General features: G+C 41.0%; 1 protein-coding gene across 2 annotated transcripts in view; it reads right to left on the bottom strand.

The window, feature by feature from the left end:
* FRAS1 (Fraser extracellular matrix complex subunit 1) overlaps positions 1-20,279 on the bottom strand; it is a 441,866-nt gene that overhangs the window by 148,264 nt on the left and 273,323 nt on the right. For both annotated transcript variants that reach the window (XM_057502364.1, XM_036906452.2), the window contains exons 21-23: positions 7,379-7,531; positions 7,019-7,165; positions 1,627-1,773 (exon numbers count right to left, since the gene is read on the bottom strand). In XM_057502364.1, the coding sequence (XP_057358347.1) occupies positions 1,627-1,773; positions 7,019-7,165; positions 7,379-7,531 (447 nt within the window). The remainder of the gene's footprint in view (positions 1-1,626; positions 1,774-7,018; positions 7,166-7,378; positions 7,532-20,279) is intronic.

The raw sequence follows: 20,279 nt of genomic DNA, 5'->3' as shown, positions 1-20,279 counted from the left end.
GCCAGGCAAGTCTATATCCAAATCCTGGCTTTTTAGTGGCATGTCTTACACACCTTCCTTAAACTTTTTGAGCCTCGACTCTTTATTTATAAAACAGGGATAAGAATAGTCCCTGTTTTGTGAGACTACGGTGAAGAGGAAATGAAATAATGAATGTAAAGAAGTTAACCCAGTGCCTGACACATAGTAACAGCTTAATAAATGTTTGCTGCTGAACTGTTTTTCTTAGAGAACACATCTCCCCTTAGTACTGCCTCATCGCCACCCTCCCTTCCACCTAAGAAGTTGAGGAAACCTCTCATTAGTCACCTTTCTCTCTTCCTTGATGCAATATTTTTAAGTCCCAAAGAAGCAGGTAAATGTGAAAGACAATATACGTGTTTCCAGGAAGATTTATGAAGTTAATCTCACTCATTTATTTGGGTGAATCAGACCTGAGGGAGAATGACTAAAACAGAGCCTTGAAAACTGTCAGCACAGTTATGAAATCACTTACAACAGGGAGGATTTGTGATGATCTTGTTTTTCACCACAAACTGACATCCACTGCTTAGAAGGGAAAAAAAACAGCAAAGCTTCTGTGGTCTTGAGTACAAGCAGACCACCTACATGGATAACCAAATAGAATTTCTTGGAATGGAAAGTGTACAATTTCGCAAAGCTGTAATGCATCCCAAGTTTACTTGACACATGTTTGACCTCCATATCTGAGCACAGCTTCCCTGGCAGAACTGGTGAGATGGGGAAACATGGAATTGAGGAATAGAGCAGGGAAATGGAATAGGAACACGGAAAACCCACTCTTCAACTGTTTTTCTCCTCGCTGAACACTGCCATTCAAAGAGCAGGAGACCCAAGAATTCCAACCATTGGAGAACAAGGAAAAAGCATTCGGTTTTTGACATTACCTCCTTACAAACTCCTTGAGCACAGGGATTGTGTCTTCATTCCCTTAAGTACATTGAGCAGAGATGAACAGATCAGAAACAACTCCTGTCCTCATTAAGCTTAGAGTACAGCAATCTAGAGTTGTACTTCCAAGCGCTTACAGGGCCCAGGAAGGTAGTACAGATTTTTGAAATAGGACTCGTGTGGTAGAATAGGGAATGAAGGGGACTCTGGGGACCTGAAGAGATCATACTTCAGCCCATGGAAGTAGCAGATGCTCATCTCCAAACTACTGCTGCACTGTGGAAATGTACATCCCATAGTGCTGGACCTCCTGGCTTTTTCAAAAAGAAACATAATCTCAATTTTTGTATGTGAGGTCATCTGATTTTTAAAAGGCAAATAATTTAAAATTTTAAAACATTGGAATATTAGGTAGGCCAAAAAAAAAATGCATATTGGACCAAATACAACCTGAGGATTTCCAGTTTGCCACCTCTGGTCTAGTCACCAGCACCTGGCACAATGTCTGACACATAGGAGGTGCTCAAAGATATTTGCTTTGTAAACAAATCAGTGGCTTAATGAATAAATGAATGCATAATGCCTTCTTGACTTTCAGAGAGAGTCAAAACATATGATGACAGTATTTTCCCAATGGGGGGATTAGATATCTATAGGAAAGGGGCAACACTGAGTAAAAGAATCGCTGTACAATTCTGGAATAGCTTTATTTACCTTTGCATGTCTTGGTGGAGAAGTCAAGATAGTGCTGTGGGGCACAGCTCTCATACTGACATTCCCCAAAGAGCAGGACCTTGTTTGGGTCTTGGCAGGAGGTACAGCTGGCCTGAGAATCACAGCTGCTACAATGGGCATTGCATGCTGAGCAGAAAGGAGAAGAAAATGACCAGATGATTACAACTAGCACTGATCAAGCCTAGACAGATGCCACAAAGGAACAAAGGCTTGCTCCAACCTGTTTTTAATTTTGGCTCGTAACCCTCCCCTGTGATCAATGTAAACAGAAAATGTTGATCTTATTTTCCAAAGTAAAAATGGGTAGTTTCATTTTCCAGAGAAGATAAATTATAAACCCAAGAATGGAAAAACTATACCTAAATTGCCTGTGATTTAGCAACAGAATTTATATTTACCCCCAGGATCTCTGGAATAATAGTCCAGAATTTTATTTAAACCTTACTTCTTAAGAATCAATTCCGCTATAGTTCATGATGTAGATTCAGACTTTTGTGTGATGCTGAGATTAAAATGAAGCATCAGCTTTATTGTGGAGCTCAGGAAATTCCACATTTTAAAGGAATTAAAGGTGACCTGGCTTATTGATTTGCCCAGTTGTAATTCTTAGCAGTCAGTTAATTCAGACATTCAGGAATGATCCCCAAATCTGCTCACGCTTCCATTTTCCTTACTTTAACAACTGGCCCTTTCTCCATCTACTCACTTATTCATGTTAGAAACCTTGGAGTCTGTCTGTTTGATACCTCCTGTTCTCTCACACCTAATCCAATCATTCATTCGATCCTATTTATACATAATTCTCTTCTGTGTGATTCTCAGAACTTGCTGCTTTTCTCCATATCCCCAAATGCCAACACATTCACTCCATCTCCATCTCCTACTGGATTACCATCATAGTCTCCTAACTAGTTTCCTGATACTCAGTTTGACCTCCTTGCATTCTATTTTCCATGTATTCACAAGAGAGATTTTTAAAATTCATCCTGCTCAGGTTTCAGAGGACAACATTCATCTACAAACATATCTTTCTTCAATACTGAAAAATTTCCAGCCTTCATTTCTGCAAATATTGCTCCTCCTCATTCCCTCCATTCTTTCCACAGGAAATCTTAATACGCATATTTGAATCCTCTCAATATAACCTTCAAGTCCTTTATCTTGAACTCTTATTCATCCTTGGTCTCTTCTTTAAGAAGGCCTTCCCTGACTCTCCTGTCTAGAACAGATCTCTCAGCTACTGCTCACATGGTACCCTAGACATTTCATTCATTCTATCCATAACAATTTTCATTTAAGCAATTATTTAACATCTTTAAGTTGTAAGCTTCATGAAAGCAAAGACCAGGTTCATTTTGTTCCTTGAAATAGTCCCCCGCACCTATCATATTATAGGTGTTCAATAAACACTTGCTAATAAATGAAAGAAGCCAGATACTGTAACTATATAATAATCAAGCACTAGCATCCCTGACTCATTCTGAAATCTTCTCTGTGTCAGAGGAAAAATCTAGAGAGTGATCATGAGAGTCTTAGATCTATAGAGTATCAAAGCGTGTAGCATAGTGCAGGAAAATTACCTCCCTGAAAATACAAAGAAAGTCCTCATCTCACCTACAAGAAATACCCTTGGTATAAAATATTCATTAGAATGTGTACATTGGTAATTAAAGGTTGTAGGAAAATCTAGACTGGATTTTCAAATACTTTGAAAATAATTAGAAAAGACTATTTTAATTTTTGGAAACTTGTATGAGACTATTTAACCCCTTTTTTGGTGAGGATTTCTACCCATGGTGTACCTTAAGGTGGGCAAAGGATTTGACAAACATCCCCAAAATAAACTTGTGAATACAAAAATGGAATGGGGTCATAGTTGTAGGCAGATTGACAATGGTTGAAATACATAATCAAAAAACTACCAGTAACTTTTTGTACTTGGTAAAAGAAGTGCCTTTGTAGAGTACTATGATGAAGTCTTCATTTTTTACTTGATTGATACTGTTATTAATGACTTTAATGAAAACAAATCATGCAAATGATATTTAAATATGCCACATAAACTTACACAGGGTGCACACATAATTAAGTTTCACCAGCTCAAAGAACAACTCAAACTTATGTTAACCAGTTGAAGCAATAAACTAAAAGTAATCAGATGTGATAACCAAAACCATAAGTAAAGACCTAAATTTATATACCCAATTGCACAAGCCGAGAATACAGACCTGTTTAGACAGCAATTCCTATGAAAAATGATCTAAGCATTTTAGTTGATTAAAAACTTACTGAAAGTGTGATGTGGTTATTAATGAAACTATCATAATCTTAAATGGAAGAGCCTTCATGTAACTAATGTCAGCTGGACCCACCTTCTTAACCTGGAGCTGCAAAATGAGGCCCAAATGCCAGTTCCTTGGCCTGAGGTGACAGGTCAATGCCATCCTGGCTGCTAAGAGTTTCTTGTCATTTACTTCCTCAAGCTTCTGCCTGCCTCCATGCTCCTGACTCCTTCTGTGCCGCCTTCCATTCCCCACTGGTACCGCAAAGCATAATTCAGTCCCTTCAGTAACTTCCAAAAGAAATGGATTGGTGCCAAGCATTTTGAACTGTTAGGAGACTAGATAGAAGACTTGAAGGGATGCAGCAGTGTCCCAGAGGAGCAGGAGGCTCCCACCATTTCTATCTGGACTCTCATTCCTCTCTCATTGAACCCCTCAACCCTCTCCAAGGCAATGGTCTCACTCAGAGCAGTTCTGCGCATCCCAGGGCCCCGTGGGTACTAAGCTTCCATCTCCAAAGGAATGTGGGTAAGGAGCATTTTCCCCATTTTATGATACTCAGACCACACAGGGTTTGTCCTACTGCAGTTGTATTGGTGGACCCACATCTGGCGTGCCAGGTGCAGTTCTCTGAGATGGCTGACCCTGTGGAAAGTGCTGAGGGCACCGTGAAGCAGGTGGCAGGTGGCCCAGAAACCAATGAGGGAAGCAGGGATGTACTTCAACCATTGCTCATGGGCGGAGAAGGGACCTCATGGCCTATTAAGTCCATTCTCCCTCTGAAACCAGCAGCTGAGAGAGAGTCACCCATTTCTGCTTAAATACTCCACTGGCTCCACTTGTGTTTGAAGCAGAGAAGTCCAAGTAGGAAATGAGAGTTAAATGACTATTTCAAACTTTTGAAGGTAATCATGTGAATGAGGGAAGAGACTTATTCCACGTTGCTCCACAGGGAAGTTCTAGGGCTGATAAGAAAGACCTAACAACTAACCAATGACCACCCCCAGCAATGAACCTGGCCTCCCTCCCCTGCAGAGACGTATGGGGGTGTGAGGAAGAACCCTCCGCATTGGTACAAGTTGGCTGGGCAGGCTGGCATTCTCTTCCTGGGCTCCAGGCACTATGGTTTCAAGTGCTAAGAAACTCATTTATCATTTCTTTTCTAAAGTTCCTGCCTCAACTGGTCATCCTTAAATTTTAGAGCTTAGTACATAATTTCTAAACATTTCTGTAACTAGAATCTGGACAGCTCTTTAGCTCTGACATTCTTCTATAATATGGTTAATGCCTCACCTCAATACTGATTTTATTTCCTTAAGAACCCATTACTGCACAATGTCTAAAACTGTCAGGCCTATAATCATCCATGATCATGACCATTATAGAATGGGACATTGTTGATTACTTTTACATATGAGAAACTCCAATATCCCAATTTAGAGGCATGCTTTATTCAATCCTTAAAAAAACGAAACTAAGACTTCAGCAAAGGACTAAAGCTAGGAGATTCTTACATTAACTAAAATGGTTTGTGAAATCCTATTTGCATGGTAGCATTGCAAATGCATTTGTGCAGAGATCACCCTGCACCAAGGCAAAAGCTTCCCAGAGTAGAAATATTTCAATGCAATGTATTTTTGTCATCTACACTCCATATAAAGGATTTTATTTTTTCTTTTGAACTTTTATTTCTGTGATACCACTGCTGTGAAGAACCTCATAAATCTAAGTCACTATTTTCCCATCAACAGTCTCTTGCTCTTGAACAGAGCACACAAGTATTTCATTTGTGTCTCTCATGTTACAGCATCTACAGATTCTAGCAGACAGTTGATATATATCAAGGGAAGTTTTTGTTACAAAAGTAAAGAAGCCTTTTCATTGGTTCAAAAGGATTTTTATCCCTAGTTTATCAACAGGTGGTGCAAGATGGTGAGTTCCATATAATGTCATTTCAAATGCAAATCCCTGCAAGCATCTCAATAACAGTAATTACCTAACAGTAATAAACTAACTCTATAAAGTATAAATATCTTTAACTGCTTGATTTGCCTCTCATTCTAGATGATGACGATGATGACAACAATAACTAATCTATATGGAAAGCTTATTCTCTGTTAGGGTCTGTACTAAGTGCCAAAACATTAGATGTAGGTGCTATTCCATTCCCCTTGGATGGAAAAAGAACTGAAGCCTAGTGGTTAAGTCACTTGCTCAAGGTCACACAGCTAGCAAGTGGCAGTTAGGATCTGAACTTCAGTCACCTAACTCTAGGGCCCACTCTTACCACTACACTATAATTCCTTCAATGTAGTACTTCCTGGGACATAAAGTTGAAATAGCAGCACTCTATTTGTTAGCTATCATTTTCAAAAGGAGAAAGGATAGCAGAATTTTGTTTGCAAATTCTATAATTGAAATAAAATAAGTCACCTCAGCCTATCTCAAAAATGTTTCTTCATCTGTGAAGGATTTTCTATTTTTTTCTACTCAGATTTGCCCTTTCTCTAATTTATCCTCTTTGTGCCTGACTTGGGTGATTAATCATATTTTGACTTCTTTGAGAAATAAGACATCAACACAAGTGATTCTCATTCAAGATAAAATAACTACTATTCGGGCAGAAACTGAATGCTTTGTAGCATGTCAAGTCTTGTACATTGTCAGTATTCAACAAATACATATAGAAAACCAATTAAATCCAGGGAATTGCTTAGGTCACTGTCTACTAAAATGAGCTATACTCTCTGCTGAGGATCCTGGGAATCAGTTGCTGAGAGAAAGCATAAGAATGAAACAGACTAAAACTTCTGCTTTTTAAATGAGCTATCTAGAGAGCAGAGAGGTTAAATGGCCCGAGGTCACACAGCTGGTACTTGCAGAGGAGATTCCTAGCCTAGCACTTCTGATTAGGCTGGTATCTGAGCTATAATCTTCTACTGGTACCCATATGTCATTGTAGATTAATTTTCTTCCTTTTGTAAACAATAAAGGTTACCAGGTGAGAATATGGAAGCAAGAACTTCATATTTCTTTTGATGACCCCAGAAGGGCAGGAAAGGAGAGAAAGTTCATTTTAAAAAACCTACGCTGGCAAACACGGTCGTCATCGGGATAGTGCCCTGGGAAGCAGCTGGTACTGCAGGTGCCGCGGTGGGACAGGGTGAGGCCGGCGGCACATGAGGAGCAGGAGGAGGGTCCTCTGCCCTGGCAAGTTCTGCAGGAGGAGTGACACTCTGCAAAGGGAAAAGGGACACAAATAGAGTCTATGAGGCCAAACCGTTCAAAGCAGCATCCCAAGAGCCATTAATAAAACCCCCGACACAAGAGCACTGGCCAGTACGGCTTACTGTCCCCGTGTGCTGCCTGCCTCCTGCCTCTCTCAGGAGGTGCCGCCCCAGATGGAAGCTCACAGACACCGCCAGCTCCTGTGTCCAGCACTTACTCACTTTTACAAGCTCCTCTCTCTGCGTAGTATCCAGAAGGGCAACTGGGAGCACAGTGGTCCCCTAGCAGCAGGTACCGGTCATTCTGGCACCTCAGGCAGATGCTCCCAGGGCTGTGGAGATCGGCCACACAATGCTGGCACAGAGGATGGCAGTCTGGAGAGGGCAGAGCAGCACAGAAAAGGCATGGATGATATGCACAACAAGTCTGATCAGAGGCAGAAGGGACTGTAACTGCCACTGCTAGGCCACAGCCAGCCGGAGAGCAGCTAAAAGGCACCATCTGTCAGAAAAGTAGAAGCTTGGGACCTGTACAAATTGTGTGTTTGAGGTTTTTAGCAAATGGCCAGGCCCAGCACAGAAATTGAGTTTCATCCCCTTCCAACTGAACGACCTTCATATACGAGGGCAGCAACTGAGATACTTGCTAGGGGCAAAGAGACAACTGTCAGACTAACAGCGACAGTATCACCAATACTATCAACATCTTCCCCAAGAGCTCCGGGAACCTGAGTGCAGGGCATCCCCCTTCACAGTGCTCAGTGCCGTCCACAGGGCGGCCTCTGGAGTCAGCATACCAGTCTCGAGTACTGCTATGGGGGGTTGGGGTTAATAGAGAACTGGGTTGAGCTGGTGGAAAATTTTAGTCTTTAACTACAGGTAGAGTTATGAAGAAAAGTTATGAGTAGAAAAGTCCTTTTCTGACCCGATACATAGTTCACAGAAGCTCCATTGTACCAGTTGTGATGAAAGGTAGAAGACAAATAATCTGGGATGGCCAAAACTGTCTCTTATTCTCCCCCAAATAATAGGCATCCTTTAATTAAAGAACTGGATGGTGTTCAGCTCCTGTTATAGATGAAAATGTCCTCTGCCCTGTTTTAAGTGGTAATTACCCTTCAAGTCCCGTTTATCATCCTCCATCCCAAAGGTGGAAAAAAATCCACAAATCCTGAACTATCCACCATAATGAAAAAAGAGTAAAGACCTAGGAAAAGAGAAGAAAAAGTTCTGGTTATACGACTTTCCATCTTCCCCTAGAGGATTCAAAGAACTGTTTGCATTTGTTAATGTACCACTCAGGGGGCCAGATATGTCTTGTTTCATCTCATAATCTTCTAGATATAGATTGTGATTTCTTGTAATATTTAGACTAAAGAATCCTTATCCATAAAACAGAATGCCTGACCCCTGAAATCTGATAAAGCAGGTCCTTTATGCCCTCAGTGATATACTTTTCCTGCCCATGTGAGATGTGTCCCCTGCACAAGCAGATCTCAATCCCATATGCAGTATACACTCATCTACAGAAGTCTTTCTAGAACCTTTATAGCCACTCCAGAGGTTGAACCAAAAACATCCTCCTAAAAAATGCTGACCCTTCTAGCAACAGGCAAACTAACAGCCCCTGACCTTTCTTTGAACTTTGGAGTTTCAAATTATAGGCAGCCTTTTGCCAACATTAGGAACAATTCTTGATCTCCTAAGAGCCAAATCAATCCTCATTATAGCCTTTCAGTAAATTATAAAGGAAATGATCACTGGATTGAGAGATATATGATAAGGAAGGTATTTCCCTCTGATGATTTCACACAATGCCAACCTTTTTGTTCTCTTTTTCCTGTGCCCCCCCTCACAGTGCCAGGAGCAAAAGGGATTCAAAAAGCTTTGAAAGTTGCTGGAGCAAATGGAGGTGACTGTGTTTTATGATTACTTTAATGAGTGGGTACATGTACATATTAGGATTGGAAACCTGGGAAGCATTACTGACTCAAGGCTCCATTATTTGAAAAGCCATGGCCTCTTCCTCTTTCAAACAAGTGCTTACACAGAGTTCTGGGCTCAGGCATGCATTAACAAGACCTGCAGGTGTTCAGTGGTCTAAAAACTAGTTGCATCTAACTAAAGCTTTCTCTAGTGTGCAATTAGAGAAATGAAAAGAATAACCACCAAGGGGGATGCTTTGAAGAGAAAGAAAGCAGATCTCTGGAGTATTTTGTGGGTACAATAAATAAATATTTATGGATTTGTCTGCTCTTGTGGGGCTCTCTAGAAACTGTTTAAAATGAGGAGTGTAATGTGTATTAATCGGTTCTCAAGGCAAGTAAACCTAGGTTATGGGCATTCCTTCTCACTCTCATGGCAGCTGCTCTTATAAACCCTCCCTCTCCCCTCTGGGGACCACCGCCACCCTGCCCCCAGGCTTCCACCTCCTTCCATAGTGTCTCATCCTCTACTTCATTCACCTCATCAAGTTCGAGCACCTTCGATTTTTTTCAAACATCTTTCTTACCCATCTTTGTTTCATTTCTTCTCCCCTCTCAAGATGAAATGGCTAATTCCTCTATGCACACCCTTAATCTGATTTGCAGCATTATTTGAACCTTATTTCAACATCATTGAATCTTTTACCCCCTCTTTTCACCCTCGACTTCGACCTCCAAACACACATTACGTACACCACCCCCACAAAAGCTTTCCTCTACATCAGCCCCACCTCTTGCTTTCCCTTCACCATCCACCTTCCTTGCCTCCCTAATTCCTCACCTCACTGCCTTCAGCTTCCACAATTCTACTGTGATATTGCCTTGACAAGGTCTCTGACTGCCTCTTGATCCAAATCTCCTGGACTTCTCTGCCTCCCAACCTGCCTGAAATCTCTGTAGTGCACACTTTGGACCCCACCCCCACCCCACCCCTTCTCCATGACTTCCTGCCCCCTTTGCATGCTTTATCCTAAGCTCCTCTTAACTGGACCCTTTCCTCTGCCTCTACCTGACTGATAAATGTAGATGTTCCACACAACCCTTACCTTCTTCTATCCTCTTAACCCAGTCCCATTCTCTGGAGGTCTTAAACCAAACATGGCAGTTTGTGTCATATTTTGGTTTACAACTGCCAGATGGCAGCAGAAAGGGCACAAGAGTTTCAGAGACTCCCAAATCACTCAAGGCCTCTGGCTCTCTGCATGACTCCATATTAAGCCTTAAGAAGGCATAGGATCAATCACCAGACATACCACACTGTATGAACAAGTACCCAGACTTGAGGAGAAATCAATAAATGATACCTGAAAACATAAAACAATCAACTGCATGCCCAAAACATCACATTAGTCCAAGTTAGTTTTTAATTTTACCTTAGAAATGAGACTAACTACCCAAGTCTGGAAAGTTGAACTCTAACTCTTTTTGTTCACTACCTATATTCATTCTTTATCCATTCTTACATGGTTTTAAAAGTCATGCTGGACACCCAATCCCATGAACAGATTCATCCTGAAAAAACAATCTGAATGGGTCCCATGTGAATGCATTCATGCAAACCTCTCTTCCCAGCTCTCATATACAAGCCCCCAAGAGAAGACCCCTTAGAATAAATATGCTCTGAAATCTTGCTCTGAAGTCAATCTGAAGGTTGACTGACTTATTAAACCAACTAGAAAAGAAAAATAAATTCCTAAAACCTAGGAAACACCTCTGTCTTGAGAGGCTTGGAAGTCAAAATCTCTTTGCAGGAGAGAATTCCTTGGGAAAGCTCAAAATGAGTAATGATGTACAGGGAAAGAAGCCAGAAATCAGAGCAACAAGGGCTTGAGGATTAATACCAGTGTTCTGATTTATAATCAGAAAAGTATAGTTCCCAAGGGCAGAGAAAGAACTCAGGTGTGACAGGCTACAAGTGGCCAGTCCCTCTGGACACCACCTGTAAGCGAGCTTCAGGCCCAAGTCCAGGGGTCCGCTGTGCTCTGCCATGCAGGAGAGGGGCTAAGCAGCACTCAAACAGGGATCATGAGGTTTTATTTTGCTGACTACAAAGAAAATATGGAAAATATTTTTACAAAGAATAAACATAAAAATCACTCTAAGTAGAGGACTTTCAGAGTAAATAACTACTAACATTGACACTTTTCTTAGTTCTTTTTCTATACAATTTTACATCTATAGATTTTTACATAGATGAGATTATATTAAATGTAGTCTTGTAATTTTTTTTTCCCACTCAATACCATCAGTATGCCACATGCTATTAGGGACTGTTTGTAAATATCATTTTTAGTGGCTACATAACATTCCAGCATTATAGATGAACAAAACACTACCATTTTTCTTATACTTGAACATTTACTTCCAATTTGTTCACTTTTACAATTAAGGCCCTGATAAGACCTTGTGCATTTTAGATTACATCCTAAGAGACAATATTAAAAGAGTGCAATTCATATTATTATAGCTTACATTTATTGAGCTCTTAATATATATCAAGCACTATACCAATTATTTTAAATGCATGATCTCATTTGAAAAGATGAAGTAGGCAATGCCATTATCCCAGTTTAAGGATGAGGAAACTGAGGCTCAGAGGTTAAGTCATTCACTCACCTGTGTCATAGCCACACTAACTCTACAGTATACACTTTTAACCACTACAGGAAAGAATGTAAATTCATAACAGGTATTACAATTTTTTTCTGGCAAGTTTGTATCAGTTTACATTTCCAAGAGCCATTCCTGAGGCTGATTCATCATAACTTTGCCTATACTAAGAAATTGAAAAATAATAAAACAATCTTGGCTGATCTGATTGGTGAAAACTGGTATTATGTGTGTTTAACTTGCATTTCTTTTATTGTAAGTGAGGCTTAGCATTTAAAGAATCTTACTTTCAAACAAGAAAAATGTTCAAATGTCTACTGTACTCATAGAGATTTCAGTATGGTGGGGGAAATGACTCTGGATGTATAATTATAATTGAGCATGAAATATGTGCGATCAAACAATAATTTGAGTTATCAACCAGTGAGTTCTCTCCTCATCTACTGTAACCAACCCCCACTGGGCCAGGAAACATGGACCATCATGTGCTCCCAGAGAAAGTTATCATAAACAGACCTACAAAGATACCAAAACCCGGAGCCCAGACCACAGGTGAAAGACAGACAACAGCACACACTTAAAGGTGCATTGGAGCTAATCAGACCCAGGCCTTCCCCCACCAGTATAACCCCTTCAATCTGCACTTCTGTACCCCAGCCTAGAAAAGCCCTTCAGGCTGCAGAAGAAGGAGGAGCAGAGAGACCATTCACTTGGTCCACCCCTCCCCTCCCAGGGAACCTGTTAGAGGCAGCCCGGAAGCAGTCAAGTAGAATATTCAAGAATCTAATGGTAAACTGGACTTGGGCTGTGCATCTGGGTTTTCTCCAAATTGATTCCTATGTCACAGGGCAACAGAGAGGTAGTACAGCAGGATGAGCAACATGACAGTGCATGGCAGACCCTGAGATGCAAGAGTGCTGGGAGACTGTTACAAACATCCTATAAAATACTAATGGGGTAAGTATAGGAGACATGGAGGTCTGCAGGGGTTCCAACTCAGTCCAGGAGGCAGGGAAGGCTTCTTGGAGGAGGCTGAGACATGAACACAGGGGGAGTTAGCTGCAAGAGGAGCTGGGCAGGGGTGAAAGTGTTTAGAAAAGATCCCCAAAAGAGGGAAATCTTAGGCAAAAACCCAAAGCCCCACAGAACAGGATGCCTTCAAGAAACTGAAAAAAGTTAAATATGGATGGATCTTAAAGAACATAGAAAAAAAGTCACTCAGGCCCTGGCCGCACCAATTTTGGAATACTGTGTAAGTCATGAAAACGAGTATGGAGTTATCCTCAAGGCAACTGGAATTTGGTTTGTGTGTATGTGTCCTTTGCCAGTCTATCAACTAAAGTCTCTGCGTTGCTATTATAGATTTAAATGAGAAATTGATATATGAAAGATAACTATTGATGGGAGAAGACATTAGAACCACAGCAAAGAACCAACAATCCAAGAAAACTCTGACATTCAGTAGCTTGCAATACGAACTTTGCTGGGGAGGAGAGGGGAGTCCTAACTGTTCTTTTCCCTCCTGTCCTTCATTGTGTTTATAGATGACCCTTCTCTGTTAATAATGTCCCACTGCTGAACTGTTCTCAAGAGGCTTATGCTACACTAGGCATATTAGAAATATCAAGAACACTGTAAGGTAAGTATGTGACAGCTATGACCAGGAACAGAGATCTCGCATGTCCCCGGAGAAAGAAAACCAATATACTATTGGTTTGTTTCTCAGGCATGATCAGGGAAGACCTTTTTTAAATTGTCAACTTCCAAAATGCCTTTAAAAATTAAACCAAAGTAGAATTTGGCCAGATCAGTAGTATCTAGTGGGTTGCCCCTACAAATTTGTTGAATGCAAGAAAAACCTTACTGGAGTCAAAACAGTAGGAAACTGTGGGGAATTTGGAGGCCCACGAAAAGGTTCCCTGTGAGTTACACCACCTGGTTTTTAAAATGCACTTTAGGCCAAGAGGAAAGGGGTGTTTGTTGCTTGGCTGTGTGCAAGACAATTTACAACTGCCTTGTCAGTAGGGCTGGAGATAATGAAGAGAGAAATAGCCCCATGGCCAGCCAACTTTATTAATTACACAATCTAAGCATAATTAAGAGGTGGTATGAGCCCCATCTCCAGGCGCTGCAGGAGGCAACTGTGTCCTGGCAAACTGCTACTATACCAGCCACTTCACTTGCAGGAAGGAAAACCTATGGGGATATTTTCTAAGAACTTAAGCTAATTGGGAGGCCATTCTGGATTCTTCTTGGAGGGTGGTGACCATCTGTCAAATTCTATTTAGATCTTTGCTGGACCCACCCTGTAAGAGCACAACTGTCAGAACTTGTGTCCTTATAAAACAGCAGTATTTCCAGAGATTCCAACAAACCAGAGTGAGTCTCCCCTATAATCCCCCTCATCCCACCTTCCATCCCCACTCCTCCCCAAGAGTGATATTTGGGAGAATTTCACAGAATACACTAGAAGAAGCCTATACCATCACTGCTTCATTTGTACCAGGACTGCAGTTACTAAAATAGGGGAACTGAGTTTCCAGCCCACCAACCCAGCAGTCTCTGCAAAGGATTAATGTCCCATCCTAAAAGCCCCATCTGTGCAGTAGGGAATCTGCATCTGACTTCCTGTCTGTAATCAGAAAAGGAGGCTAACCTCAAATATTTCTAACTGTCACGTGAATGTGCACCCATTTATTGCTTAAAAACCACACCTATTCCGAACTGTCTCTCTGAGTCCTCCCACTGCTACTCAGAAAGTAAATCCTTATTTGTCCCTATTTCAATTAGGGGGAAGAGTCTTTAAATATAAGATTCATTAAGGGTGACAAGGAAAGAAGAGAAACCCAGGACACGCTTGGGTTTCGCCTGTTTCAGATTACTGGTATAGAAGCATGTGGTGGGGGGAAGGGCAGGTGGAATTCCACTTGTTTCTATGTGCCTGCTTACTAACACACCCAGTGAATTAGCACTTTAAACAAATTAATGAACACATTACAAGGGAGCCTGAAAATGGAGTATTAGTTCACGCTGAAATAAATACATTGCTTGTTTCTAAGCAAGCAGAGGATCCATTCGCTTTCTAAATATGCACAGCAGGTGCACATGCTAAAAATTTTAAGAGATAAAAAATAGTATTTCGACTCAGCAGCTGCAATATCCTCTACTGTGTCACCCTGCAGCTGTGAGGAAATCACATGTGGTCATCACCGTGTGATGCTCCCTTCAAATCACAGAGGCTGTGCACCGAGGATTGGTGAGGATCACCCACAGTCATGGCGGGTGAAGGCACATGGCAGTGAAATGACTTATTTCATGTCTTTAGAGCAAAGTCAAAAAAGCTTGACGATATTAAAGTAAATGTGTACTGTCAGAGCAATGGCTTCGGATGTTGGTTTTATGGGGCAGTGACTACTTAGCTGATAAATGATGACCTATAAAGACAAATTTAGATACACAGTGAGACTTGCCCTGTCAGTCGATTAGGTTCTTAATGCAACCACATTACACGCATATGGAATTGGTTAAAATAATCAGCACTTGTAGCTATTCCTCATCAGGCGAAAAAAGAAATGATTTCACTCCAAAACTCAAGGCCTTTAAAGTGTTAAAGAATTTGAGTTCTGATGCCACTTCTAAAATTGAGGGTGTTCTACTTGTGGCACGAGTACAGAGGGAATCTGGGAAACAGCATGCAGATATGGGAGAAAAATGAATGTCCTCTCTGCCCTTTTGACTATGACTTTAACCCTAGCCCACCCATGAGCTGTTACAAATCATGGGTTCTTTTTGTTAGAGGCTCTGAATTAGTACAAAAACCTAAAACAAACAAATTTTCCCCTCTTTTCAGTGTTTTTAGCTATCGTTTTGCTCTGAAAAAACCAACTGACCAAAAAAACAAAAAAAACTCCACAACAGACTGACTTTCACGTTACAGGCCCATGATAAGAGCAAAGCTCTCTCTTGAGTTTTGGTGCCAGTTCTTGCTGCCAACAACGGACGTGAGCACCAGCCCTGCTCCAGCATCTTGATGCCTTGTATAGCCTCCCATCAGTTTATGCTTTACTCATGGTTTACCTTAAATATAGGAAAATGTTCACTTCACTTAACATTTACAGAATGTTAGCTGGGTGTGAGGCACTATGGGAGTTATTGCAGGAGAGAGAGCGAGTCAGACTCAGACCCTTCCTGCAAGATGCCTGTGACAAGGTCTAACATCAGGAAAAAAGCCACACCTAAAATGCAACAGGTGTCTGAAGAGGACAAGAGAGTATTTTATCCAGAGGGAATAAGAGGGAAGGACTTGAACTTTGTAAGATGCGGCAACGATTAGAATGGTAGGGAGGGAGGGAAGCAGGTGTGACTCAATTGTTCTGAATTATGCTGATTGAAAAATCAGTAGTGAGTGGACAAGAAAGTCAAAAGGCAGAAAAGGACCCCATGGGTGGGGGTAATGAGGAGAGAGGGTTTCCTTTGGAGCTTTTTGGTAGGGTGCTCCTGTGGACCAGACGTCCAGAAGGCAGACAGAAATGAGGGCCTGGAGATGATCACCACATGTGCACCTGAGATGCACTCTAAGGAGAAAACAGAAACAAGGATTGGTTTAAGGCTGCAGAAGACACTAAGGCCCTAGAGTAAAGGGGTGGTGGACCAGGAAGAGAGGGAAAGAAAAAGAGGAAAGGAGGCTGATGAGTCACCAGACAAGGAGATAATGGAGTGTGAAGACCAGCTGATAATGGTGATAGGACAGAAAGGCTCCAGCCACAGACTGATGGGCTCTCTGGGCCTGAGGGAGCACTGTTCTCACAGGAAGGAGTGAGAGAAAAGGGCACCTAAAAGAGAGAGATCCTGGAGGAGAGAGGTGAGGGAGTTTACGGTTGTTTTTGTCAGATTATATCAATCTTCTAAACAAAGAAACAAAGCAAAGATGTGAACTGATCTCTGAGATTTGAGTTGAGGGCAAGTGTGGGGCGGCACATGGGGAGGCCATGGTGGCACAAAGACAAAGCATCGTAAAGAGCTGTAAGAAATAGGGCTGCTGAGAGGTCCGACGCTGAGGGCTTGTGATGGTGTCCACACGTGTGCCCTCCAAGGTGACCGCCTCCTCTCGGTGACACGCTGCGTGAGTTAGTTAACATCTCTGACCACAGTCTCCTGGGCTATAAAATGGAGATGCTACTAGCACAGGATCAGCCTCCCGAGGTTGAAGCCAGGATGAAATGAGATAATGACTGTGAGGAGCTGGTACGTAGTAAGAGCTCCATATACACTGAGTGCTTTATTCTTCCTCTGTAATAGGTCCAATCTGAACTGATGGGGGTGCTGATGAGCCTGCTTACAGCTGAATCAACACTTTTGCCTGTTATATGTAAACCACAGAGATGTACATGTGTGTAAGAAAAGTAAGGGTAGCCTTAGCAATTTTGCTTTTTGATGCTGAAGAGGATGACCTGGGAGCCTAAATTCAGCTGTGTTCTTTAAGCATACACCCTCAGAAGCCTTCTCTGCAATTCAGGCCCTGGCCTGTTCTTATGAAGACAGCTGCAATCCTGACTTCACTGGGAGTCTGGCCAAGTTGAAAGCTTGTAAGTAAGGTCTTTCTGTCATTACTAAAGCTAGGTAAGATACTGCTTAGTAAAAGTCACACAAAAGAGAAAATACAAGTTCTTTTTTTTTTTAATTTAGGAAGGCCTCAATTTAGCATAAGTCATGTTCTTTTTCTGAAAGGAGAAGTTCAAAGAAAAGAAATTCCTTGAAATATTCAATCATCCTTCAGCAGACAGTGTGGTCTCTTAAGTAAAATACAAATCAGGAGAACAAGGAAGAAACAATCACTGAAAGTTCCAGAAAGAGATTGGATAGGCAATTCATAGTTCAAACAATAGGAGAAAGGGTGACAAGATGAGAAATAAGAGAAGAAAGTACACTGCCAAAAAAAATAGATATGGAAACTAAAGTCTCAAGTGTTAATAAAAAATAGAAGACACAAGAAAATTGAAAACATAGAGACAGAAGAATAGGACCAGATGGAATGACATGAGAGGTGAAAAGGAGAAGAGCAAAAAATGAGTTCCATTAAGAAGAAAGATCCTGATATGATTACCACACCATGTATGAGAAGGGGATTACAGGAGACATCAGGATGCCAGATTCGAGTCATTCATTTACCCGACATTTCTTGATTACCATCTATGTGCCATAAGGCACTGCATTGAGCTCTTTTTCCCACCACTACAGAAAAGTTTCTTGGGATAGTCAAATGAAAGATAAGTGAGAAAATGCTTTGAAAATTGTAAAGCTCCACAAACATACTATTATTGTTATTAACAATAACATGAAAAACAGACTAAGTTCCAGCAAGCTTGGAAGTCATGCATAATCTCCCATGGACCAAGCAATAAATCTATCTGCTTCTGCTTATTGCCCAGGTCTGCAATAGGAAGATGGCCAATCAAATTAAGTTATGTAAACATAATGGAATGTTATTTAGCCATTAAAAATGAAAAATGTGTTTTCTCCCAACATTTGCCAACACATGGAAATTCATAAATTTAAATGCTATTTAAGAGAAATGAACAAGGAAATAGATGTTGACTATAGCTGTGAAAAATTCATGTATGTATCCATTGAAAAAAATTAAGGTAAATGTGGAGTGATATAACTTACTAAAATTTAGTTTGCATTAATGTTTTTCTCTAAAGTTTATGCATGTAATAAGGATATATACAATAAGAACACATGGCAGTCTTAAAACAAATCTCTTAGCATTTAAAACAGACAAGCAAGTTCCTGCAAATTTTCTCAACAGTGCCTCTCCAAGCCATCTTGCCATACTAGTTCCTGCAGAGCCACCTGCTAATCTACGAAACAAAAAAATCGTTCTTAAGTCCCTGTTGTCATAATCAACTGTATTTGGCATCATAGAGTACAACAAAATGGTTAAGTAGGTGGATTCTGGAATCATACTGGCTAGGTTCAAATAGATGTTGGCTCTATCTTCCAATGTTTGTCATTTTTAATCAAGTTTCTTAACCTGTGCTTCAATTTCTCCACATGTAAAATGGAGATCACATTAGTACCTACCTTGAAGGATCACTGATAACATTCAATGGCAAAATGCATTCAAAGCAAGTAGTACAATGCTTGTCACACAATAAGCCTCCAGAACAGTCACCCCTTAACAGATACCATGAAAAGATCACACACAGAGAATATGAGCTAGTCAGTGTCTAGTACTGGGTAACTGGTGGAACAATCAACGTACTAGAAATTACAGTGTGGGAGATGACACAAGGAAGCTGGTCCTAGAAGGGAATGAATCTGAGCCAGGCTATGAGGGATGGGTGGGTAGGATTCTGACAATCAAAATAAAGTATTAACTGCTACACATTTGTAGTGTGGTGCACCTTGCCTTCCTCTCAGCTTCTAGCTGCAGGAGCAGCTACAGCAGATGTAGGGCAGCACCAGCTCGCCTCCCCCACACGTAGAACCCACTATAAAACAGAACCGGCTCTCACCTCCCTGGCTTGAGGTCACTGTGTCTGGAGGCAGAGAGTGGTGCACTGGCTCATTATGGGGCTCTTTCCCGTTCCTTAATTACATTCAGCTTGAACTGATTTTTTTTTCATTATTCAGGGTTGCAGCTGTATCAGCTTATTCCAAAACAAGTATTTGTTGTTCTTTTAATCTCTGCATTTCAACTTCTTCACATTTTTTAGGGCCCTCTTTTAAAGATGATGACAATAAATGGGGAAAATTACAGAAAGGACTTGAAAGGTTCTATGTGTTTGTATTTGATTTGAAAGAAAAATGTTAACAGGTTTTCCAATCAGTCAACAAATGGCTTCACTCAGGTTCAGAGAGCAAACACTTCTAGATGCAACCCTGGAGGATTACTGATTGCTCTTTGCTCCTCTTCAGCAGGCAGGAGAGCGGCAGACCTGACCCTCTGCTTGCCTACAGAGAAAAGGAGGGACAAAGAGAGGAAGCAACAGAAAGAAGAAAGTCCACAATCTGAGAGTACAGATTCTTTATTTTATTTTACCTTCAGGGAGTGCCAACAAATTGTTGAACATAGTAATAACATCAGTTAGTGTGGGGCTGCCCAAAGATTGTTCTGCAAACCACAGGTTGGCTCTGTGAGAAGTTATAATAAATAAAGGGGAGGGGGCTGCAATTAAATGTTTGGTAAGTGGGGCCCAGCTCCCTTCAGCTTAGAGATTTACAATGCACATCTGATTATTTAAGGTTCTGAGAAATTCTGCAATAAAGTAGCTTAACTTTATTTAACTGATTGTTTCCCAGATTTATTTAGCTAGGAAACTTTTTTGCATGCAACACCTAACCATTGTTTAAAACTTCAGTACTATGGAATACACTATGAAAATGTTCAGAGTAATATTTCTTTCCTGACATTTGTCTTCTTTTGATTACATTCTGACACAGATTTATGAAGAAAATGAACTCAGCATTTAAATATTTATTGCATAAACAAGCAAAATTTAATCCCCCAGAATCCTACCACCTTA

This window comes from Manis pentadactyla, chromosome 5, assembly GCF_030020395.1.
Source record: "Manis pentadactyla isolate mManPen7 chromosome 5, mManPen7.hap1, whole genome shotgun sequence".
NCBI lineage: Eukaryota > Metazoa > Chordata > Mammalia > Pholidota > Manidae > Manis > Manis pentadactyla.
Note: the sequence above shows the minus strand (reverse complement) of the source record. Positions and strands in the feature narration are given on the sequence as shown.